General features: G+C 51.8%; 1 protein-coding gene across 18 annotated transcripts in view; it reads right to left on the bottom strand.

Moving 5' to 3' along the window:
* The window catches only part of SDK1 (sidekick cell adhesion molecule 1), an 895,654-nt gene that overhangs the window by 15,415 nt on the left and 854,474 nt on the right, over positions 1-25,765 (bottom strand). For all 18 annotated transcript variants that reach the window (XM_072836835.1, XM_072836824.1, XM_072836827.1 and 15 more), the window contains 7 exons: positions 25,408-25,545; positions 19,002-19,163; positions 18,084-18,209; positions 7,357-7,521; positions 4,341-4,478; positions 1,040-1,160; positions 488-617 (listed from right to left, as the gene is read on the bottom strand). In XM_072836835.1, coding sequence (XP_072692936.1) covers positions 488-617; positions 1,040-1,160; positions 4,341-4,478; positions 7,357-7,521; positions 18,084-18,209; positions 19,002-19,163; positions 25,408-25,545 — 980 coding nt within the window. The remainder of the gene's footprint in view (positions 1-487; positions 618-1,039; positions 1,161-4,340; positions 4,479-7,356; positions 7,522-18,083; positions 18,210-19,001; positions 19,164-25,407; positions 25,546-25,765) is intronic.

Raw genomic sequence — 25,765 nt, 5'->3', positions numbered from 1 at the left:
ACAAGTCAGAGCTCACCAGGCCCTGTACCTGTCCCAGAATGGCACTGGCTCATCCCCCTTCACAGAAGGAAGCCAGGCAGGTGGGAGGGGCAGGGGTTGCGGCGGGGGGTGGGGGGGGGAGCGGTCCCAGATAAGTTGGATTTGGCAGGCTCAGGCCATCTGCCACTCCAGCTGGGGTCTAGACACCAGGTTCTACAATCACCACCAGAGATAAAACACAGTTATTCCTGGAAGCCAAAAGGAAAGTGAGCCAGCTTCAGGATCAGAAGCCTCTGGGCGAGGTAGTGACCTGAGAGCTGGCTGGTACCAGGACCTCCAGGCCTGAGGAACTGAAGCACCATACTTTACTTATCTGCAAAAAGGAGTCACTCGCCCCTGGCCCTGCTTCCCTGTGCGGCTGCGGCGAGACTCAGCTGGGACCAGAGGGCACCTTGGGATGGCAGAGGGCTCCTCCCGGAGGCAGGGGATGGCGGCCACAGCCACTGACCTCTGATTCTGAAGCGTCCACCGACTTCTCCTTGAGGTTGGCACTTTCGGTCAGCACAGTTCCGTTGTACTTGTTGCAGATGTCTTCATCTGAGTAGTGCAGCCCGCCGGGGCTGGGCCGGGGCGGCGACCTAGGGCAGGGATGGGGCCGCCAGGGATGGCGGGCGCGGGCTCAGGGCAGCTCTGGGACACAGGTACCTCCCCTGCCCCACCCTCTGGCCTCCTGCCCTGCTCTCTGGCCACTGTCATGTCAGTGGGAGGACATTGCACAGCCTCACCAGAGGGCCAGCCCACAGAGGACCAGCCTGGGGTGGCCAGGCCTCCCGAGACCACTCCCCTCCTGCCTGGGACACAGCTTCCTTTTGTATCTCCAGAAAAGGATGCAGATGCCCTTCGCCCCTGCCATGCTCAAACCCCTAGGCTCAAAGCCACCCTGCTGGAGTTTGGGGGTGCCCATGGACACGGTGACATCGTGGCTGGCACCCCCAGCCCTGTCTGGTTCAGATCTGTGGGCAGATGTGGCACACTTGAGTTACGGCTGCTGTGTCCCTACCTGGTCCCATTCTTCTTCGAGAAGGTGTTCTTGACATTGAGGTGACGGCTGTTGAGTTCCAAGGCAGCAAACCCCCCGTTGTCCAGGGTCACAGACTCCTCCATGTTGGAGATGCTCTTACCTACAGCCGGGACGGGAGAATGGGTCCAGATGTTCCAGTAAAGGGCTGGCTGCAGCTATGCCGAGCCCCCGCTGCCGGCCTACAGGTGTTCACGGGCTTCCTGCCGAAGCAGAGCCCAGAGCTCCCTGCTGGAGCTCACGAGGCAGGCAGAGGCGTGCTGGGGCCGAGGCTGCGTGTCCAGGACAATGGCGGACATTTCCGTGTTTATGTTTCCTGATGCCAAAGTACTGGTATTCTTACCGGTGTTTTATGAAAGAGTCTTCAGAATGCATAAACTTTTTTAAAATCGGGAAATTAAATATTTAATACATGTCAAAATAAAAAACTCACGGCCAGGTAACAAAATAGTAAGTAGAAAGTAGATTTACAGGGAGTGATAGCAGAGGGAACAGGGTATTTTGGGGTGGAGAAAATGTTCTAGAATCGGCTGTAGTGATGACTGCACATATCTGTCAATATACAAAAAGCCACTTAAAAACAAGTATATAAATACATATGAAAACATATTCTGGGCAGCCCGGGTGGCTTAGTGGTTTAGCGCTGCCTTTGGCCCAGGGTGTGATCCTGGATACCCGGGGTCGAGTCCCACGTCGGGCTCCCTGCATGGAGCCTGCTTCTCCCTCTGCCTGTGTCTCTGCCTCTCTCTGTCTCTCTCTCTCTGTCTCTCTCTCTCTGTCTCTCGTGGATAAATAAATAAAATCTTAAAAAAAAGAAAACATATTCTAAGATATATCAGCAGATCAAACAAGTAACAGTGAAGTTGTGAGAAACCAAAGGAGCAGTAGAGTTTCTGATGGCTTCTGTCCCATCCAGGCTGTCCCTGCGCTGGGGCTGTCTGCCCTCTTCCCCCAGAATTCTCTGGGTTATCCTGTTCTTCCCGCAGCTCACAGAATGTCAAGGACCAGAGGGAATCTCCCAGGCCTCCTCCTTTACTCCCAGAGGCCCTCAGAGCCTCCCGCTGTGCATTTTTTACATATTTGCTTCCCTATGATCTGCCTTACACACACACACACACACACACACACACACACACACACACACACACCCTGGCTGGACACAGCTCCTGGAGGCAGGTGAGGACCTGTTTTTCTCCTGCTGTCCCAGCCTTCAGGACAGGGATCTGCTCCAGGTTTGTTAAGAACCTCATGGCGCCCTCTCTGCTATGAGCCCAGTACCCCTGGACCGGCCCAAAAGCTGGAGGTGTGCAAGGGGTGTGCAGCAGAGAAAGAGGACAGAACCGAGATCAGCAGGTGGGGGACAGAACTGTTGGCTGGCACGGATCAGGGCAGATGAGAGGGTGAGCAGGTAAAAACTGCTCTTGGAAAGGAAATCCCATGAGGACGGTGGTGTGAGGAAGCGCAAGAAGGTTCTGCACGGCTCCAACAGCAAGGCAGACATGCTAGGAGACAAGTAGCTTTTTTTTCCTAGGCTTCAATTATGATGTTAAATTAATACTCCAGGGTGACGCGGAGTATCAGAAGCTGCAGGTCAGATCTGTCTTTTCAGGCCTGTTTTCCAGATGCAGAAGGAGAGTGAAAAGCGGGGAGATTTTCTATGCGCCAGACACAGGATTCTGTAATAGCATTAACTCAGTAAAATGACATGCCATTCATACATAGTAAATCCCACAGGAATAAAATCTGATTTACGAACACTTGTTAGAAGTGAATTTATACATAAAAAAATAAATCCTTTCTTGGAGGAATGAATTGCTTAATGTTAGGAAAGCAAATGGCGAGGTGCCTGGCTCTGTTAACCCTCTAGGCACAGTGAGAGATGCTGCGGTGGGGGTGGGGGTGGGGGTGGGGGGGTCAGTGTGGAGGCCAGGGGAGCCGCTCAGCCCAGTGCCTCATCCCCAGCGGCCCACGTGCCCACTCGTCTGAGGGAGAACCCCATTAGGGATCTGCCTTCCTAAGAAGCAAAGGCAGGTGGGCTGGTGGAGAAAGCTCCAGCTGTGTGACCTGTCCTGCCTCTGCAGTGACACCAGAGAGCTGGTCATGCATGTGGCCCAGCTACAGCTGTGTGGGGTGGGAACGGTCCAGAGCACAATTACATTCTAGTGGTGCAAAGAACGGGTCTCAGGGGTAATTATGACAATTTTTTTAAAATTGAGGAGAATAGGGACACCTGGGTGGCTCAGTGGTTGGGCGCCTGCCTTTGGCTCAGGGTGTGATCCTGGAGTCCTGGGATCGAGTCCCACATCAGGCTTTCTTCATGGAGCCTGCTTCTCCCTCTGCCTGTGTCTCTGCCCCTTTCTCTATGTCTCTCATGAATAAATAAATACATTTTAAAAAAAATTCTCAAAAAATTTAAAAAAATAAAATGCATCAAGTGTACTAATCTGAAGCCTTTGGAGTGTTTTGTGTTATGTGTATAACCCACCGTTGGCATAGAGATACAGAACAGAGCACTCCCAGAACCCCGAGGGGTTCCCTCATGGAGCTTCTCTGTGCTTCTATGCCAAGAGACAATCACGTTTTGTCTTCTAGAAACCCCCACCCATTTGGGTTGTTCCTGACCTTCCTATATATGGAGTCCAGCTTTGCGCCATGTCCATTTGTCCATTTCTCTGATGGGGGTGATCCATGCAGCAACAAGCACTTATTGAGCACCTACTGTGTGCCAGGCCTGGCCCTTATACTGAGGAATGCAAAGGTGAGCCAGGCGTCAGAGGGCTGGAAGCTGGAATGAGGGGCATGAGGCGAGGGATAAGCTGGTCTGTGGCTGTACCCATAGAGTGTTTCCACATGTGGCTCCAGGAGCCACACCTACATTTCTGAGATGCACCCAGCTCACTGTTCTCGTGATACTGAGTAGTGTGATTCATCTGTTTGACACTTTACAAGTCCTGTGAAAAAATACTGTTGCATTTGGGCAGTGGTGTAGATGAGGCAACAGACTGAGGGAGGCCCAAACCACCCACATGACGGATCCAAGACATAAGGCTCATTGGCGGGCAGAGCCAGGTCCAGAACCTGGGTGTGCTACGCCGAGCTGCCTCCCAAAGGAAATCTGCTGCACCTACTTTATCACCCACAGGCCAACAAAGACAGAGTGGATGCCCACACCATGGATCCCGGGTGGAGAGAGAGAGAGAAAGTCAACATTTTGGCTTCCCAGTGCCCCGGCACTTTTGGAGGCGGGGGGTAGGGGGTAGGGGAGTCAAGGCAGGCGTCCCACCTGTGCTGCAGCTCCTGTATCTTCTATTCTGTCCGTGCAAGACCAGGGCAAACACCACCAGCAGGATGACTATCAGGCTGGAAAGCGCCATCACCAGGAGAAACCACCACTCCTCGTAGAACGGGGTTTCCACTTGAGCTGCAGGGCACATGAACACACGGTCACCCATGACAGACTCCTGCCACCTGTCTCCAGACCAGGTGGTGGGGCTTCTAGTGCAGGGGGGTGAGGGAGGGTGTGATGGGCAGCCCTGGAGTCACAGGAAAGATGAACCCCCCACCTGAGATGGGTTAGGTGGCTGATTGGCTGGCTTCCCAGACATAAGTTCGGCCACGATGGGCCCCTCAGTGGGCTGCTCCTCCTCGGTGGGAACCGGCTCTGGCCCTTCTGGAGCCCAGCTCCTGTCTCAGAGCTCGCCCTGTCCTTGTCCATCCACCACCCTTCCCGTGACTTCCCCTGATTTCATCTGCTTACAGCTGGTGTCCGGGGTAAAGGGAGGAAGGTGCCTCCCAGTTGGCCCCTGGGGCCCCTCACGCTCTCCACCATGGCCACCACCCTACAACCTCTTTCCAGCAGCTTCGCCTCTTTCTGACTTCCCCCAATCCCTTTTGCACATTGTTGCCAGAGAGATCTTCCTCCGATGGAAACCAACGGTCCCTCCCTAAAAGCCTTCAGTGGCCCCACATTAGCCACAGGGCACAGTCCAAGCCCGTGAGGCCCCGTGGTCTGACTCCTGCTCACTCCTGGTGCTGGATCCCCACCACACCTGTGTAGAAACCTCTCGTCGAAAGCGTTCCCCACTGGCTACCTCTGCCACAGCAGGCCTCCCCGAAGGCCGGGGCTGTGTTTTATTTATTATGTGCCTCCAGCAAAACTGAGCAGAACAACTGGCCCCATCCTTGGATATGTTTTTTGAGAGACAAACAGAAAAGGTTCATTTAAAAGTTGCTTTGAAGAAGGATATCCTTCTTGCTCATGTTTTATTCTGTTTACAAAGAACAGAAAAATGGGAAATGTTTCTTGGTAGGTGCTGGCTGGCCGTCGGGTCCCACTGGTGCCTTCCACATGCCCCCCTGCAGGGGAGCTGGCTGGGAGGCAGCGGACACAGGACGGAATGGAAAGCCTCTTGTGGGCAAGGCCCACGGTCCACCTCCCAGCTACTGAAGCCCACAGAAAACACATCTACCTTGTGCTAAATCTCTCCCTCATGGAGAAAAATGTGTGCACACTGGGGATAAAAGGGGGGGGGTTGTTGACTTTGGATCATGCAGCTGCACAGGGCTTCTTGGGAGATGGCAGGATTCCAAATCCAAACATGTGAGTGGTTTTCAGGCTGCACACAACGTGCTCCATATAATGAGCCAACAAATCCCAACTGACCACCCAGTCAGGCCTGGAAAAGAAAGGCCTCGGTGGCCGCAGGAGGCCTCCCGCCCAGGGAGCACCGCAGATCTGCCGTCGGGCCCGAGGCGGAGCAGACAGGTGCTGACCTGTTGGCTGCTCTGAAGGACGCAGGAAGCTGACCGCAGCCCCCCAGCTGCCTGGCTACCAAGAGTGTGCAACGGGCTTTGGGGGAACGGCGTGCCCACGGGCCCAGGAACAGAAGGGCGAGGGGGCCGTGTTCTCCCGCAGGAACCAGCCTATGCGCTCGGCTGCCTTCGTGTGGGACAGCGAAAGGCTCTGTGCATTTGGAATTGCTTTACGTGGATTTTTTACAGAGGAACCGAGAAGCGCAAACCTTGAATCTCTCAATTGGGGTGATGGGTGCCCAGGGATTCCTTATTCTCTTGTCTCTCTTATGTTAAACTTTTTATAAGAAAAATGGAGGAAATGAGAAAATTTTGATTTTTTCTAAGTCTTACTGTTAAGCAAGCTGGCAGTGTGCTGGGTCTCCTTCTGGCTGCCAGCCCCGCGGGGCCCCAGCCTGCCCACGGACACTGTGCTTCCTCCAAATTCATGGCAAAGAGCAGACAAAAGACGTTTTCAATTTAAACCAGGGTAGTGGGCAGCTTAAACGAATCTACGTGCAGGGGAAGTACGACATGTCACTCTTGATCAGAGGGGCGTCAGTCTGGTTTCTGGCCTTGCCTGTGCCCCTGCCTGCGCCGCTCTGCCAGCTACCTTCCTGAACCACCTTCATGCTGCTCCCTGCGATCCCTCCAGCTGCTGGGCTGATCCACTGTAGGGCCCTGGGTGGCATGACACTGTGTTTTGTGGGGTCCTCGCAGGGGGGGTCCTCCAAGCCGCCCCCGTAATGCCAAGTGTAGCTGGGGTTGAGGCCGGCCTCCTCGGTCCTCCCTGCCTGGGGTCCTGCTGCTGGGACTTTATCTCTGCTGCTCCTTTCTCCTGTGTCCTCGCCCCTATGCACCCCTCACCACCCAGCTGCACGGCCCCCCTCTTCCAAGAAGTGCTTCCTGGCTCCCGGAGGGCACTTCCCCCCATTGCCACACCTCTTGCCACATGGCTGGTGAGGGCAGCTAGTCTGTCATCTCTGGGAAAGAAGGGGGCTCATCATCCCAGGTGGCCCCTCAGCCATCTCGGGGGAGGCCCTGATCAAGCACAACTTGGGTCCGGCAGCTGCTGGGGTGGTCTCTGCATTTCAAGCTTCATACAAGGCTCCCAAGTAAGGAAACTTCAGCCAGTGGGAGGGGCTGGGGACTGCACTGGGCCTGGGGATGCCTTCACCCCAGACAGCACACTGCTTAGCTCAAGCTGACTGCTCTGACTCTGGCCTGGGTCTCTGATTACGAAAAAATGAGACGGAAATTAAGACTTGCTCAAGCACAGTGTGGTGAGGACAGTGAGGGGTCTGGTGGTGGTGGTGGTCACATGGGCTCGGGTGTACACCTCTCCCCACCAGCACCGTGTCCTCCAGGCTGTGCCCCCGTCTCCTATCGAGTCTGCACAAAGCCTAGTGCATCCCTGGTTCTTTCCACCGTGGCTCCAAGTCACCCCCTCCCCCCTGAGAGGGAAGAGCTTCGCCCTGAGAGTTCCTTCCTCTGGCAGGGCTCCCTACCTGACACGGCCATGGAGGGGCTGCTGGGCTCCCCATAGCCCGCCTGGTTAACGGCCACCACCCGGAACTCATAAGTCACTCCCTGCCTGAGCTTGTCCAGGCTGACGCTGTAGGATGTGGCACTCCGGGGGATGTCCTTCACAAACATATCCCATAGGCCTTCATCTGAAGAGACAACAAGAGAGCAGAGGTTAGGTTTGCTTTTTTCCTGCCTTTGACATGGCGCCTGCCCTGCTGTGGATTCATAGCCACCCTGGCTGAAGGCCCCTGATTTGAGAGCCAGAGGCCAGTTAAGTAGCATGGGGCGGGGGGCTGGGGAGGAGGCCAGCCTCTCCCATGGACAGACTCTGCTGAAGCTGCAGGCTAGGCAGTGCTCCTGAATGTTCTCCTCACCATCGGATCTCACCAGATCCCACTGGATCCCACCAGACTCCAGGCCTCCTTCTGGTTTCTGACTTGTTGTCATCTTCTGTTGTGGATTTCTGACTCCCTTCTGGCTGGCTGTGGTCCCAGCCGCAGTGTGCACCCCTCCTCAACTCCAGGATCTTGCCTCCCTGGCCCACGCACTGATCACCTGCCCTCCTGTGCACCCCTGCCAGGCTTCTGGATTCTTTGGAACACCTGGGGGGCTCCCCTTGCATCCTAACTGGAAATGACAATATCACCAGGGACCCAGAGATGACTTCACACCACAGTGTCTTTTACCAGCCAGCTTGCCAGTGCAGTGAGGCCATCACACATGCCACGCAGCCTTGGAGCAGACATGTCACTAGCTCTCCAGCAGGAAGGGTGCTCGTGACAGCTGGCACGGGGACGTGGGCTCACCCCGGGGACTCTGACCTAACCTTGCACACCACACTCCCAGAGTGTGAGGGCATGCTTGCTGCCCTCCACTCTGCTCATCCTTTGGGGTGGCTGCTGCCTCCAACCTGCCCTATTCCCTTTTTATTCTATGCCCCAGTGCTACCAAATCCAAGTGTAAATTAGACAATTATACACTGAATTTTGAAGAGATACTTGCACACTCGTGTTCATGGCATTATCCACAATAGGTGGATAGTCAAAAGGTAGAACAACTCAAGTGTCCATCAACAGATGAACGGATAAACAAAATGTGGTCCATCCGTACTGCAGAATATTATCCAGCCTTAAAAAGGGAGGAATCTTGGCACCTGCTCCAACACGGATGAACCCTGAGGACGTGGTGCTCTATGAAAGAAGCCAGAGAGAAGAGGACAGACGCTGTGTGATCCCACTTCTAGGAGGTCCCTGGACTCGTCAAATTCATGGACACACAAGAGTAGACGGTGGTGCCAGGGGCTGGAGGTGGGGGGGTCAGTGTTTAATGGGGACAGAGTCTCAGTTTGCAAAGATGAAGATGTTCTGGAGACAGACGGTAGTGACGTCTGTGTAACATTGTGAATGTTCTTAACGCCACCGAACTACACATTCGTAATGATGAATTTTATGCTATGTGTTTTTTGCCACAATAAACATACACGTTTCAAATTTATCTAAACCTTGACATGTAGGAAAACGTTCATAAATTGAAATTAAAGCCACAAAGTTAGGATGCAGAGACACAGGAAGAAGCCAATAGATCTGATTCCGGGGCATTCTACCAAAGGGGCAAGGAAATGTGATCAGCGATGTCATCAAAATTGCAGAGACAGAAGAGCACTGTGGCTGAAGGAGGACAGAGTCTGGAGCTAGAGAGTCCTGGCGCCAAGCCTGGCCCCAGCACACCTCAGCTGTGTGACCTGAGGCAGAATTGCTAACCTCTCTGGGCTTCAACTGCAGAATGGTGACAACCAATGGTGACAACATAGATTTGTTTTGAGGGTTAAACAAAGGTAATACTCATAAAGTGCTTCTAACAGTGCGGTACACAGAGCAAGCAGCGTCCTACAAAGTGTATATAAATCCAATCTCGAAGGAGGTGGTTTGGTAAAAAGTGGGCTCAGAGGCCAAAATGTTCATTTGAAGTACTGATCCTCCATGAATTACAATTTCTTTTACAGGCACAGGTATGTGATCTTTTTAAAAGACCAGGAGATCTGGAGAGGAAAGGCACGTTTGAATATGCATGCGCACATGCTGACAGCCTTCCGGGGGCTGAGGGTTATCTGGCTCCAACCTTATCATGCACCTCGGAACACCAGATATGCTCAAGTGGATTAGCCCAACAGTACACAGAAAGAAAATTGCTAGTGTATAAGTCCGTATTTGCATAGGATTTAGAGTTTGCACCGATTAAGTCCTTGCAGCCACAGGTTAATGAAGGAATGGCTGTGAATGAGATTTTAAAGGTACAAATTTCTGCACAGGCAGAAAAATAGCATGATGATTATTTATTTCTAAACATTCGCATTTATACTCCTTTCTTACCAAGGTACCCATTACCATTAATAATGTCAAAATGGCAAGCCATAGCTTTAAGTCCACCCCTCCCTCCGCCTGCCCCAATAGATTGAGGTTTGCACATGGAATAACTGCTAAGATGTCCATTCTGAGTTTTGCACAAGAATAACCTTGGAATAATGGGTCCAGAGGGAGCATTTTCTCTACATATGCTACTCCCTGTGCCTCGGGAGCACTATGGCTCCATCTTCCTCTCTGCTGCCTTCTACCCACCCACACGTTCATCCCACAGATACTGAAGTGCTCACTCTTTGCTCAGGCCCTGTCGGGGAATTAGGTGAGATTTCTGTTCATATAAGCAATTCATAGTCTAAGGGCAGGGGTGGAGGCAAATCAACAAGGTCACTTCTCCTTTCTGACTCCTCTTGACCTCACTCCACACTCCAGCTTGCTTCCTACCAATGGGCTTTCTGAGCACTCCTTCACATTTACCTATTCTCATCATTGGGTCCTTGAGTTTTTCAAGAGTTCAGTAAATATCTATTGATGTGACCCATCTCCCCATCCATCCATCTCTCCATCCATTCATCCTTCCACCTATCCAGTCATCCATCCATCCACCCACTCACCCTTCCTTCCTTCCTTCTACCATCCATCTGTTCACCCACCTATCTGTCCATGCATGCATCCATCCATCCACCATCCATCTACCATTCATCCTTCCATCTATCCAGTCATCCGTCCCATCCACCCATTTATCCTTCTTTCCTTCCTTCCTTCCTTCCTTCCTTCCTTCCTTCCTTCCTTCCTTCTATCCATCTACCCTCCATCTGCCCATCCATCTATCCATCCATACATACATCCACCCACTTACCCTTCCTTCCTTCCTTCCTTCCTTCCTTCCTTCCTTCCTTCCTTCCTTCCATCTGTCCATCTATCTATCCATGCATCCATACATCCAACTATCCATCCATCCATCATCCATCTGTCCATCCATCCACCATCCATCCGTCCATCCATCTACCATCCATCCGTCCATCCATCTACCATCCATCCATCCATCCATCCATCCATCCATCCACCCATTTTTGTATCTCCATAGCCCTTTGCAGGGCCTGGCACAAGCAGGCTTCTAGTAAATGCCTTTAGCACTTACTATGAGCAAGTCATGAGGAAGTAGTCTAAGGGCTTTAAATGTTGACTGAATTATTCAGTCGTTTTTCCTCTAAGAGGACAGACAAGAAGCAACTGGGTAGTTCAGTCAGTTGAGCATCTGACTCTTGATATTCAGCTCAAGTCCTGATCTCAGGGTGGTGGGATCAAGCCCCATATCAAGGTTCTGAGCTCAGTGCAGAACCCACACTCTCTCTCTCTCCTCTGCCCCTCCCCTCAACTCTCTCTAACTCTCTCTCAAATAAATAAAATCTTAAAAAAAATAAAATAATAGACAATTTTATGCTGTAAGAGACTCAAGAAAAAAAGGGCTCTTTTAAAATTAATGTTGCTTAAACCATTGCAATTAAGGGACTTGTGTGAAAGGTATTCTCAGACTGTTCTGAGTAGGTCTGAACTCTTCTGGAGTGGGTTCTCTGAGTGTCTTTTGCATTAATGTTTCTGTAATGCTTTCCTGCTACTGAAGAAAAAAAATTATTTCCTCTTCCTCTGCCATCACCTAAAGGCCACATTTTATTTTAAGCGCTCTGTCATAGCTCCAGGAATTGTGTTCATTTTTCAAAAAAAAAAAAGTTTTAAAATATTGATATAGAATCTCAACACAGAACAATTTAGCGATCCGTTTACATTGAAAAATACTGGGGGAGGGAGAGTCATAGCAAGAGAATTTCCTTCTGAGCTAACAGAAGAAAATGTTCTCGTTTTTATTTTGCTAATTTTTCTTTGCCAAAATTAGCGCATTCGGCATTTCAGACGTCGCTTGTAATTCACTGGGCGATCTGTCTATACTATCATTTCCATCGTGGTCCTGAGTGGGTAAGGAAAGCCTGCCAGCTGTTGAAGCGTCCACTCTGTGCCTCCACCGTGGATTGTTTTTCTCATTTGTTTTATGCCGTTAAATATCTCAATAAATCAATGATGGAGAAAAGTATCTCTACAAATTAGGGGGGAAAATAACATTACAGAACTATTAGCTATAATGAGGTTTGTGCAACTGATTTTCCACGCACCAGGATAATCCCCAGCGCCGGATTCCCATCTCAATCAACACGTGGGAGGCACACATGCCTTTGTACATTTTACGGGCCATTCTGGGGATCCAGCTCAGCCAGTCCTTAGACCACAGGCGAGGCTCACCCCTACCAGGAGGCTCAGGGGATCCCAGCCTGGTTTCCCATTCCCACTCAAGGAGTTCCTACATTACCATCTTGGGTTTCTCAGGATGGAAAAGAGTCGAAATGTCTTCTGAAGCTACATTCCTGAGTGTCTGATGCCTGGTGCCATGCTTTGAATGTCCTGGGGGTCCTACTGACCTTCAGGATGGGGGGGGTCCATGGCGGGGAGGGAGCCCAAATCACACTTATGTGTGGGGTTCCTGGATGCCCAAGGTAACACCTGCTTGGACTTCTGCTTCTGAAACACCTGCCAGGGAAAGGACACCCCACAAGGTAAGCAGGTGGGACACCGCTGAGAAACTTCCCAAATATTCCTAAATGGATCCCAGTGATCACATGTCCCAAGTCGGGCTGACCTCAGGGGAGGCGATGAGAAGCCACATTCTGACTCCTCAGTGGTTTGGTGTTTCTTTGAAGAATATGAACTCTTTGGGGGCACCTGGGTGGTCCAGTAGTTGATTGCCTGCCTTTGGCTCAGGTCATGATCCCAGGGCCCTGGGATCGAGTCCCACATCGGGCTCCCTGCATGGAGCCTGCTTCTCCCTCTGCCTATGTCTGCCTCTCTCTGTGTGTCTCTCATGAATAAATAAACACAATGTTAAAAAAAAAAAAAAGAATATGGACTCTGCTTTGTCTTTGCTGCCTCGACTGCGTTATCTGTGCCCTAAACACAGGAAGTGGCTGAGAGTAAAGATCCCTGAAGAAAGAACCCTTTCGCACCTAAATAGGTTTCGTTGCCTTAGAACAGACCTGCCTGCAGCCGACAGAGCGAGTCTGTTTCCATCTCGCAGCCCCCGCCTCTCCCCCGCCCAGCGGCGGGAGGCACATCTGCTCCCAGACAATGTCCTAATAAACCTGGAAACATGAACACTTCTCTCCTGAATTGAGACAGAGCCCAGCTCAGGCACATCCGAGGGTCGCTCAATTTATCCCTCCAACGCCCAGAACCGAGCTGCGTGCCGCAGGTATTCAGACAGACGCCAGGCCAACAAAAGTTTGATTTCATGGACAATTAAACAGGGTCTCCATGCTGAATGAAACTGTCACTCACGGGCCCCAGATTTCTGGTTCCACTAACTCACGCAACCAACAACGTGACTGTCAGCCTGCAGCTCTGAGCAAATGGAGGCCTGTCAGCTGTTTATTCCTTAAACACTGCCTTTTCTCTTTGTATCGGTGGTCAGTCTCAGTCTGAAATTTAACAGAAGCAGGGGGTGCTCATGCACGGGGCTAAATATCTCTGAGAAGAAAAAAAAATCACCTTTTATCTGATCCTGGTTTAAGGAGGAGACAGAATGAGGTGGATGTCTAGAAGCAAAGGACACCTGTGCCGGGTGAGCTCAGGAAGAGGAGGCCGCAGCGGATACAGGGGTGGGTGTGAGGCGGGCAGGACTGACTGCCCGGCCGGGGAGGGTCAGCAGCCGGCCGCCGCATTTGCTGACTCAGGGATTTCTGTGAATTTTAAACCTTTGGGAAAAGGTTGGTTTTTTTTTTTCTTTGTTCGATTGAAAAGTCCCAGGGCCGAAGACCCGAATGAACAAAATGAGTGGGGAGGGAGCTGGGAGATGCTGGAGGCGGGGGGCAGGGGGGGCAGGGTGGCGATCAGGGACCAGAACTAGGGGCCTGTCCTCCTGCTGACCAGCTCTCATCTCTGGGCTATCTACACTCATTTGTGAAAAAGGCAGAACAATGTCTGCCCGCACCGAGTACGTCCTAAATATGAATTTCACGGCTGCTTCGGAGGGGAAAATATATTTATAGTTCCTTTCGTGCCATTCCAGTCTATTGTGTAAATATGTAAATTCGGTTTCGTGATCTACACAATAAACTGCCTTGGGATAATTTGTGTAAATAAATCATCTGCATAAGCCCACTGCATAGTTTCCTCTGCCTTCCAGGGAATTTTGCAACACCGACGAAGAGGAAACGTACGCACAAGTGGAGACATGCATCTTTGGCAAGGCTGTCCTTGGGTCTGCACTCACTGACCGTCCTTCCCAGGAATGTTCCAGCCCGAGATGCAAATCTCATAGCTGGGATCCCTGGGTGGCACAGCGGTTTGGCGCCTGCCTTTGGCCCAGGGCGCGATCCTGGAGACCCGGGATCGAATCCCACATCGGGCTCCCGGTGCATGGAGCCTGCTTCTCCCTCTGCCTATGTCTCTGCCTCTCTCTCTCTGTGACTATCATAAATAAATAAAAATTAAAAAAAAAATCTCATAGCTGCTGTTTGGTTCTATCTCCGCGTTAGGACAGCATGGGGAGATCCCACAGAATTTGTAGGGGTTACGGTGACCATGCAGGAGAGCCAGAGGCTGCTCTGCCATCTGCCCCCACCTGCCTGGGCTGCCCCGGCCCTGCTGGCCACCTCACGACACCAGCCACTAGCTGACGAGCCACCTGCCTCCCGGGGGCAAGATGGAGATTTGGCTGGGTGAGAAGATGGCACGCCGAGCAGACGGGCGGGTGGGGGGTGGCGAGGGGCAGGGGCCACCTAACACAAAGTGGCTCAGGCTCCCCAGACACCCATTGGGGAGGAACCCCCGTGTGCTGCATGGATCCCATCAAAAATAAGGCCTGCTCATGAAAACCTGGGTCCATCTTACCAGATCCGCGCTCCCATTGAAAACCACTCCCCTGCGAGGAGAAAGTCTTGCCAGAGAGCTTCGGTGGAGAAAATAAGATAGAGCGTTTAATGTTTTGTGTAATGAGGCCTGTAATAGATGACAGCTGAGATCCAAAGCCCTAAGGCACCAGCAAGGTGTTTAAATATTGACAATCCATAAAAGCATTTCATTTGCCTCTGAGCTGCTGCTGGCCCCAGTCACCGGAGGCAGGAAGCGCCCTTCCGAGGGGAGACAGGGAGCCCCGCAGCCGCTCTGGTTCCGTCCACGGTCTGAAAGGGGAAATCTGTCTCAGAACAGAAGTGGAGGCCAAATTTTTAGCGCTCATTGAACAAGACAGCGTCTTGGAGGTCGGTTTCCTGTCACATCATAGTCCCTGGGGGCCGGTTTCCACATAGCGGCACCAACCTGCCCAGTTCAGGGTCCTGCTGATCTCAGGAGGTGCCCATCTGGCCGAGGACCTCGGGGTACGGGGCTCCATGAGAAACCCAGGCCCGCATCCCAGTTAGCTCGTCTTCACACCACCATCCACGCTCCCTAAAGCTGCATTTCTGGCCAATAAGCAACCCGCTTCCTTCGTTATGGTGGATGAATGAGCACATGATAACCCAAAGAGAATAGCTCCCCAGGCAAGCCTGAGAATCAATACCTTCTCTTTACTCAGAAAGTGCCAGAATGTGCTCTCCACTGTTCAGATTCTGAGCCCATACACCCGTGTCTGGCTGCTGATGTGATACATTCCCCACGGCTGATCTCTGACACGAAAATGCTCGTTTCGAAGATGTGCTGTTGCACTTGATTGAACAGGACACCATCCATGGGATATATATATTTAAAATCTTAAGCTGAGCTTTTTATTTTGCGATAATTATAGAACCCCATGCAGTTATGGGGAATAATGCAGAGAGATACCATTTGCCCTCTATCTGGTGTCTGCCAATGGGATCATCATGCAAAACAACAGCACCAGCATCACAACTGGGAAGTGACATTGACACAGGCCAGACACAGAGTGACCTGCACCCCAATGACCCCACTGTGGTCCTCTCACAGACACGCATCCAGTGGGGTTCTTAACACTCTAGTCGGGGACCAAGCTCTCAGGCAGAAGGAAATGAGTTGGCAAGGGTCTTCTGTGTGTGTATCCTCCAGGGCCTCTTATCTTTCCTTGGTGCCACAGACCCCTTTGGCAATCTGCTGACACCACACCTCTTCACCTCTGAGAAGGTGAAGGAACACCTTCTCAGAATGACTTTAATGCATAAAATAAATTGTAAAAGGAATCAGTTATGTTGCTGATGCCTATAACTACCTAGAGGTGACTAGAGGTTCACAGCAGCCCCATATCACAGATATTCAGATCCTGTGAGTCATGTGCGGTTTTTGTTGCACTACCTGGTGGACTACATACATGGTTCTTTGGAATATGGGGTACAGAGGCTTGGATTTTGGTGAGTGCCACTAGGCCAGGGTCACACCGGGTAACAAGGTCCGGGAAGCGTTCAAATGATAAGGTCAACCATGCTGGGAAGTGCCTGCCAGTCCAGGATGAGATGGAAAGCAGTGGGATTTCTATTGCTGACAACTCCACAGTTTCTACAGCTACTTATGTGGTTTCCTACCTACTGTTGTGGGTTGAATTGCATCCCCTCAAAATTCATGTGTTCAAAGTCTGATCCCCAACATCACAGTATGTGATCTTATTTGGAAATAGGGTCTTTGCATGTGTCAAGATGAGGTCCTGAGTTGGGGCCCTTCCTAATCCTGTATGACTGGTTGTCCTCGTAAAAAGGAGAAAATTGAGCACAGGGACAGAAGGGTACAGAGGAAGAAGGCAGATATGGGGGTGGTGCCTCCAGAAGCCAAAGAATGCCCAAGATTGACATAGCTGGAGACCCTCCCTCACAGCCTCAGGGGACCCCACTGAGCCACACCTGGCCCTTGGATGGCCAGCCTCCAGATGGAGACAGTACATGCATGTGGGTTAAGCCACCCAGTGTGGGGTCCATGCAGCCAGAGTAGATGAACATGCCTGTGTTTATAAGGGAAGGAAATGCTGAATTTCAGTTAGAGGTCAGTGATGTCCATGGATCTCCGTAATTCTCTCAGAAGCCCTTGGTGGGCCTGGAAGCTCACAATGTAACCTTTGCAATGAATGCTCTCCCTAGATTTGGGGAGAAAAGCGTCGAGTTGCTTCTCTGGTGTCAGTGTAGCTTCTGCAGCCCTCGACTGGGCCCAGACCTGACCGGGCCTGTATTCCAAGCTCCTGCCAGTCTCTGCAAGGGCTCAGGAATTGGATGTTCTCAGCAGAGAGCTTGCTGTCTGCTCTCGGGGCCACCTGCTTCCAGAGGGATGGGGGGGGGGCCAGTGGCCACAGAAGGCCTGTCACTGATTTGAGACCCTCCACTTCCAGAACAGACCAAATGCCTTGCTCAACACAAGCTACCAGGACCCCTCAGCCTGACGCACTGAATGTGTGAGTGCTTGAGCCAAATAATTCTTCATATTGCCTTTAACAGATGCTGTTTTGGTCTCAGGCACCAGATTTTCTACCTGGAAGTTTCTAGGAGGTGTTTACAACTAGGAATCTCTCAAAAGCAGTTTGGCGGGCAGTCTGTCTGGCACAGTGATGTATGTGACCCTGCAGACCTTCCCTCTCGGTCCAACAGCTTCTTTAAATATCTGACTGCAAGGATGCCTAGCACCATGGACGGGCTCTGGCAGCGGGCTTTCTGCATGCAGCCCTGGCGCACCGTGTTTTTTCATGCTCAGATACTTGCATGACCATCTGAAGGTTACAGCGGACATGCTCAGTGTTCTCTGCATTTGGTGACACCCTCTAGCTCCAAGGAGTAACATCCAGCTCAGTGCGGCAGAAATTGATTTTCTAATAATGTCCGTGCTTGGTTATTACTGTTGAATGGGAGGAAGAGAGCAAAAACCCTCTTAGGGCACACAGGGTAGGGAATGACCTTAGAGTCATTTCAGGAGCCTGAAAATGGGGCAGAGGACATGTAGGCTTCCTGGGAACAGGCATCTTCATCATGACCAGAAAGGAGCAGGACTCTGTCTATCCGGGTGCAAACACACAGAGCCTGGGATGAGCCCCTGGAAGCACTCTTGAATCCTACTGATGAGTTGGAAATGTCTCTAAGTGTCCCTAAGTTTGCATGTACCTATTTCTGAGGAAGACGATACCACGTTCCCAGAGACCTGCACTGTGGCGCAACATGGAGAATCTCAGACCCGCAAGGTGGTGGAGGAGAGGGAGAGAAGGGCCCGACATTTCATCAGGGTGCCCTCATCTCTGTATCGTTAGGGAAAGGCTGAGAGGAGCCCAGGGGCTCTGATATTCAGACTCTGGGGTTGGGAGGTACCCAGACCCCCCCCCTTACCTGAGGGCCTGGCCTCGATGACGTAGCCAGTGGTGGGTGTCCTGCCTGCGTTTCCCTCGGTCCACTGCAGGGTCAGTTCAGAGGCAGACTTCGTGACCAAGACATCTCTGGGGGAGCCCGGAGAGCCTGTGGGATCAAAGAGGCAGGGGACGGTAGAGACTGGGACAGGTGGAGCCAGGCCTAGGTGGCTTAGCCTTGCCACATCACACTTTTCTCATCCTAGATGTGGGAAGGCTACATGGGTCTCTGGGATTGACCAGATGGAACAGAGATGAGCCATGCCATGGGCCCAGTCCTGTGCCTGATGTGCAGGGGCCTTGTGAACCTAGATTCTGCTACCCTCATCTTCCTAGGTGCCCAATAGTTTAAGTACAAAGCCATGTGGCTCCTCATCATGATGTGAACACTTCAAACTTCTCTTGTGTATCTGGTTGACAAAATTCATGTGTGTTTGGGGTGCCTGGGTGGCACAATTGGTTGGATGTCCGACTTTTGGCTTTTGGCTCAGGTCAGGATCTCAGGGTTGTGAGGTCAAGCCCTGAGTTGGGCTCCGTGCTCAGCAGGAAGTCTGCTTGGGATTCTTTCTCCCTCTCTCTCTGCCTCCCACCAGAATAAATAAATAAACCCTTAAAAATTCACTTGTTTTCTCCCAACTTTTTCAGAAAACAACCCAAAACGTTACATGTTTAACACCTAAGAATTTGCTCATCTATATTTAACCAGTCCATCCATAAAAGATGGTGCTAGCACATGCTTTTGAAGTCACCCATGCTGCCAAAATGGTCCTGTGTTCCTGCCCACTCTGAGTGGGCCACGGTCGCTTAGCTGACGGCGAGGATGGACCCCTAGGTGGAAGGGGCACACCACTCGCCTCTGGCGCTGTACTGGGCACAGGCCCCACCACAGAGCTCCACTTACCCTCAGCTGGCCCGGCCGTGACATTGGCTTGCAGTTCGGGCCCGTAGGCAATGGTCCGTGCTTGCACGCGGAAAAAGTAGGTGACTCCTTTGGTGAGGTCCCGCACCTTCAGCCAGCGCTGCCAGTTCCCGTTCACGTCCACCGTTACCACCTTGCTCACCCCTGGAACCAAGAGCAAAGGCCAGGAGAGGGCCACATTTAGAGAAGCAACCGAGCACCAACTATTTCTCCATGGCAACAGGGACAGCGTCCCCGGCTTGCTAAGGAAGTATTGCTTACAATTAGGAGGAGTTTAAGTGGTGGTAATAGCCAATTTTCAGCACAGATACGTGTAATTAGTGTTTAAGTCTCATAAGTGGTGCTGGCAAAGGGAAGACCCAGCCTCATGGTGCCAAGCGGGGAGGTGGCCCAAGTGTCCCACACAGCACTGGGAAGACCGCCGTCCTCCTGCACCCAGGTCACTCTCTCCTCCCCTGCGCTCTGAGCGGCACCAGGATCTGTGTCGCTTGCATAGGTGACCTGGAGCTTCCTGACTTCGGAGAAGAGAACAGAGAAGAAGATGCAGGAGTTTTCATTTCAGCTAAAAGATGGGCTTCCTGCAAGAGGGGTCTCCAGCCCAAATGAGTTGGCCTAGCTGTGGCCTAAAGAACTCAAGCCACTGGTGAAAACTTTATCTTTGGATTTTGAAGCATTGATGAAGAAAGGCTGTCATGGCAAATATCGATGCCCTGCACTTGGAGAACCATGAGGACAGGGAGACATTTTCACTCCTAAATACATAACTGAAGCAAAAGTGTAGCTGGTAATTAGAAAATTGAGATTTAACATCGGGAGAGGAAGACACATAGTAAAAATTATACAAATGCAGCATTTTTCCGGGACAGAAATGGGGCTCTCTGATTAAAGTTTGAAGGTGATGTGTTAGAAAAAAGTCTTGTAAGCTCCTGACACAGCATGTGGGTGTCTCTGGGCATCCCTCGGGGTGGGGCGATGAAGAGGTGGCCCCTCTGACACTAGTCGGCAGAGCTGGTCGGGAGTGCTTCCCTAGCACCTGCCCCTGCCCCCGCCCCCGCCATTGGCCAGGCGCTCAGCGTGAATGGACGGGCCTGGGAGGTCATGGCTGGGCCTGCCCTCAGTGTGGATGGTTGGTGCCCTCGGACCCTTCATCCTTATATCTCTGTGACCTCAGAAGAGCCCAACAAAGTGTTAATGACAAAACGGGTTCATCCTTCAAAGTCATCAAAGCCAATGTCTTTCAACCTACAGTTGTCCAAATACCTTCCAGCTGATTCACTGTTTTCATATTATGCCTTTTGTAGAACACTGATTCAGCTAAATGATTCTCTTCCAAACTATGTCAGAATGTTTCTGTGTTTGAGTGACCTCTGAATTTGAGTTTTTCTATTGAGGAACAGGGCCCTTTCTGCCCAGAGAACCTGCCCTCACCTTGCGTGGCTCAAGAAAGGGGCTTCAGGGTGACAGTTTGCACATACAATGACCACCATCAGCAAATGGATGGGATCTTTTTGGATATAAAGTTATTCTGGATGGCACCCCTCCTTTTTTTTTTTTTTAATTAAAAAATGCCTTTCTTTTCCCCAGAGCAGAACAAACCCATGTGCAGATTTTGTGAATTCCAACCCACTAGGAGGTAGAGTTAGTCTGGCCTCCCCTGCATCTCAACTATGTCAGAATCTTATTTATTTAGTCAATTTTTAAACCGTGCCCTGCTCTACAAAGCCCCGGGGTGCAATCATATAAAATACTACCATTTAAAACATTTAAAAAAACATAAAAGTAGCTTTTCCATAAAATCCGTTCCCTAAAACATGAGAAGTGGCTCATGCTCCATGTGGTTCGGTGCTCCCCACCGTGACCAGGGGGCTGGCCAGGGGCGGCGAGGGGTGAGCCAGGCCCATCTTCCTGATGGAGTGACCACAGGGCCATTGGCACTGAGTGGATGCTCTGCTCTCTGCTCCCTTGGCCAGGGCTGATGAGCATCTGGCTAGCCCGGAGTCTGCCCCGGAGTCTGTCCACGTGTATCCCAGAACCGCCAGGGCCCAGGCGAAGAGGCAGGAAAAACAGCCAGGAAAATCACTACCGGCTGACATCACTGTTGTACAGCTTTTCCTCCATCTTCACCACACAGGCATATCTATGTGTCTAAGCACACATGTCATGTCTTTGGCAATCTTCACCAAAGGACTGGCATTACTGCAGATTAGTGCGATTCTAGCCCTTGCTAAACATGCCTGATGTTTTCACTTCATTTGCAGCCACATCTCTGGGAAACATTCTTGGAGGCATTGTGAAGATCTGGAAATTGTTCAGAGACCCACTTGCTACTTTCCTGATTTCCTACTGGGAATCCGGATAAAACATGAAGGAGACAGGGGTTGGTTTTCTCTAAGACACCCCCCACTCAAGAGGCCCGTACACCGAGCTGATGGGCCAACTGCTGCCCTTGGGAAAGGGATGCAGCAAAGGCTTTGTGGAGGAATGAAGGGGGCCCCCACCCCCACCCCGGGAGAGCAGGATCTAGGTATGGAGGTGGGACGGCGAGGGCTGGACCAGCGGCCAGAGATGCTGGACAGTTTGACCTCCGCTGAGTGTGTTCCCCGTCACTGCCTTCTCTGGCTTCGTCCCTGAGCGTCTTGTCCTTTTCATGATATAACAGCATAGTCCTGTGGTCAACTGACATTTCCCTTCCCTCTTGCCAGCCAGAAGTCAAAATGCCCCAAAGGGCGTACGGGCAGAGAGAGGGCACGGGCAACCCTCTCCTGCTCTGAGTTTCTGCCCTTTACTGGCCTGTGTTCTTTTCTGGGCTGGATGGGGTCAGGACCTGTGGCTGCTGTCTGGCCAAGCCAGGGGCTCTGGCAGATGCCATCAGACCAGACAGGCACATGGCGGGGGGGGGGGGGGGCATCCTGAAAAGTGATCCTGGCATTAGTGGCAAGCAGTGACAGCCCGAGAAGGTCAGGTCACGGGGTCGACCACGCGGCACTAAGGAACAGGGCTGGTGAGCTGGTGGCCAGGGACATGGGAGGACCTGGGGGCCCATGACTGGCTTCACCCTCAGCTGGAGCAGGGGTAGTGCTGCTTCAGGATGGCTTCTGCAGTTGACACAAAGAACCCTCAGACTCGCGGAGGGCCTGGCTCAGTGGCGGCTTCAATGCTTCCCATCACCCGCCCTGGGCCTGGACCAACCAGGAGACATCAGGGAGTGTGGGATGCGCCGGAGCCATCCATCCATGGTCCAAGTTTGGGGGTCTGGATGGTTTCTTCTCTAGCACCCAGGGGACTTGATGAGGCTGTGCACCCCGAGATTCTGGAGAAATGCATGAGCCACTAAGCGAAAGTGCTTTCTCCTGAGTTCAGAGAATAGCACACTCACTGCCGAAGCAAGGAAAGCAGGCAGGAAGAACCAGCCCTCTTGACAGACAAGAGACGATGCTGATGACGGACAGACTTATTCCTTGTGGGAAGAGGCAAAATAGTTGCAATCAAGTGACTCTGCCTATTGTCACTGGAGGGAGAATGACAAGCGCCACTGGTGGCCATGAAATGCTTTGATGACCACTCCTGCCGCTCTTGGCGGTGTTCACTGCGTGTTTACTTGCAGATGTGCAAGCACTCCAGACACATCCCCATCACCGTGGCTTTCGAACCCATCCACTGGGGTTCAAACCCCACGCGTGTCCGCATTCCTTACCTGCAGGCCCTGGGATGTCATCTTAAGGGCTCAAAGCCTGATTTCTTGTGAAATGCCAGTAAAAGTGGCCCTGACACTGTGCAGCTTTGTGAGGACTTGGAGGGCATATCTGCAGCTACTTTGCTTGGGCCTGGTTTGTAGTAATCCCTACCTCAATGCACCTGAGAGGTGGGCATGTGCGTTGGGGCTGTGTCTACAGGGAGCAGAGAAAAAGCTCATGTCAGCTGCGCATGAGGGACCTGAGTGTCTAGCTGGTGTCCTGTGAATGATGCCAACATTGCTGTAGAACGGCCACGTGACCACAACCCTGACAGCACCAGGAAACCACATGTGCAGGATCATCTCTCTGGAGGGGGAGGCAAGGCCATGGGGACAGATGTGTTGTGAGCCAGCAGGACTCTGGGACATCAGAACTGGATGTGTGGGGGATCACGAAGCAGGGCCCGCCATGGCTCACAACCAAGTGGTGATGATGGCCATGGTCTTGCCTGGCCAGCAAGTACTTTTTTACAAGAGTAGGGGAGCCAGCCTGGGCACCAGACCCAGGGGTGCCCACCACAGAGTTTCTAGAAATTCTACAAACCCATCAATGTACTTATTTGAATAAATCACTTATTTGAGGAAGTATGGGAAGACTACTGTCTTGATAAGGAAGGACTCTAAGGTCACTCAGGACCACAATTCTTGGCAATCCTTTCTCCTTTCCATGTCACTAGTTAATCTGCAGGGTTGGCTCAGGAACCAGTGTGTGTGTGCAAATGTGTGCGTACATGGGAGGGTGGAGACAGTCCTGGGCAGCAGGATGGATGTGTCCAGTGGCTCCCTGCCCTTTGCCCATGCAGAATGAGCATGCACAGAACCTGGCTCCTTCTGGGCCCGTGCTGCTGGGACTCCAACCCTAGCCGTGCCCAGGCCACCTGGTCCCCAGCCAGGCAACCGGTACTGAAAAGAACACAGCATGTGCGGCCATGAGCCCTCTGCCATTTCACAAACTATAGGCCTGCCCTATCTTTACTGTTATTTACCAAAGTGCCTCAATTGTCTGAAACTCTTCCCTCACGTTTTTGCATCTTTGATTTGGGATTGATGATGCAAACGTATTGGGCCGCAGTTTACTGCAAGCATTTTTTCTTTCTTAGCACTTCATAAAATAACAATGAATCTTAGAGTCAATAATGGTATTTTAGATTCAATGACATAAAATCTAGTGCTTAAATTTTCTTCAAATCAACCCCCTGTTTTACTTGAATGTACTTATTTTAAAAGGAAACTTATCATGGCTTTAAATGGAGCGCCAATATTATTTGATGTGTTGGTTATATTTTTTCCTCCTAGACATTAAATAATCTATAATGTTTACAGCCTGGCTGTGTGTTTTACCAGGGGAAGCCCGCCCTGGGCTAGTCTCCCTTCCCTGGCCCCGGTGTTGGGCACACAGTGGGCGAGAAAGGATGTCTGTGGACCACTCCAAGAGCACCTCAGCTGTGTGTGGGGAGGAGGGATGGGTATACCAGAAATCGAAACAGCGCCAGAGGCAGTAACACAGCAGGAGCAGAGCAGTGCTCCCCAATGACAGAACCAGGGTACGCTCCTGTCTCTGCCCTCTTCCTGTGCAGTCGGAGGCTCCCCCGGGGCCCCACTGCAAATATGTGCATCCCTGGTCCCCATTCCTCACACCGAGACCCCTGGCTCCAAGCCCCTTCCCAGGTGCTGTGGCTGCTGCTGGTCTTCCCAGGCCTAGGGCCACAACCCCTTCTCTCCAGAAGCTTGTGTATCTTCTCTTTCCATCTATGATTCATCTTTATGCGTTAGTCACTGTGTCTCTCAGGCTCCTCTGTGTGTAAACGCTTCCTCTGCTCTTCTTGGAGGGTCTGTGCTGCTTTTGACTGATCCTTGGAAGTTTGGAGCCAATCAATAAATCTTTGCAACCCACGGCGATGAGACTGTGATTGTAGCCAGAGGGACCCTGGTCTGTGTGAGTCAGACCCTCTCAGGGCGTTTCCACCACAGCCCTCATGACCCAGCCCGTTGCTCTCACACGGCCTCCTCCCCACTCCTCAGGCTTGACCTCAGGATGCTGGACCCCATCCCGCAGTGGCCTGTGGAAGGCCTGAGCTTCCCCAGGAAGGCCTTCCCCCAGGGGTTCAGCACACCTGGGTCCTCACAACAGTGGTCACCATGGTATCGTGGATTGTTTGTGGGTAAGTTGGTTCTTTTCTCACTGGAATACAAACTCATGGATTCAGGGAAACAAGGATCTCGACAAACAATTCGGTAAAGATCCCTGCTTCCCTGGATCTATAGATTCCAGCATCTAGAACAGTACTTGGCATGCAGAAGTTGCTTCATAAAGACTCAAGTGAATGAATAAATGAGGGTGACAGCAGAAAAATCTCTGAGGATGGTGGGTGGTTAGAGGCCCTTCCAGGACGCCCACAGAAGCTGATGGGCCGATGCTTTCTGTGTGGTCTTAACAAGTGGTGCCCATGACGACTAAGATCTCAGCAGAACAGGAGAGAAATGTGAAAGGTCAAAGGGTGTCCCATTGCAAGCCAGTTGGGAGAGGCCTGTGCTGGAGCCCAGGGTGCAGAGGCTCACAGGCATCCAGCGGGCACGCTCCTCACCCTGCAGACCTTGGAGTGCCGTGAGCACACCTGTGAAGCCAACCCTCCCTGCGCTCCCCTCTGGCCTCACCTTGGACAGGCGCTAAGGGCTCGTAGACCACTCGATAGCCCTGCAGGACGCCGTTGGCTGCCGCCGGTTCGCCCCAGGAGACATTAAGCGTGGTAGATGTTATTTCTGAGAACGCCAAAAAGCTGGGGGTCCCAGGAGCTAGAGGAACACAGCATAAAGGGACTTTGAGTAAAGCTCCTTTATAGATCATTTACATATATGTCTACGCCTCCACATAGAATGAAAGTGTTACTAGATGTTATTTTCAACTCAGTAATAGTCTCCACGCAGTGGGATGAAAAGATTTATGGACCATCTCCAAACTTCCCAGGATCAACCAGAAACCTGGACCCTCCTGAGAAGAGCAGAGAAAATGATG

This window comes from Canis lupus, chromosome 8, assembly GCF_048164855.1.
Source record: "Canis lupus baileyi chromosome 8, mCanLup2.hap1, whole genome shotgun sequence".
Taxonomy (NCBI): Eukaryota; Metazoa; Chordata; class Mammalia; order Carnivora; family Canidae; genus Canis; species Canis lupus.
Note: the sequence above shows the minus strand (reverse complement) of the source record. Positions and strands in the feature narration are given on the sequence as shown.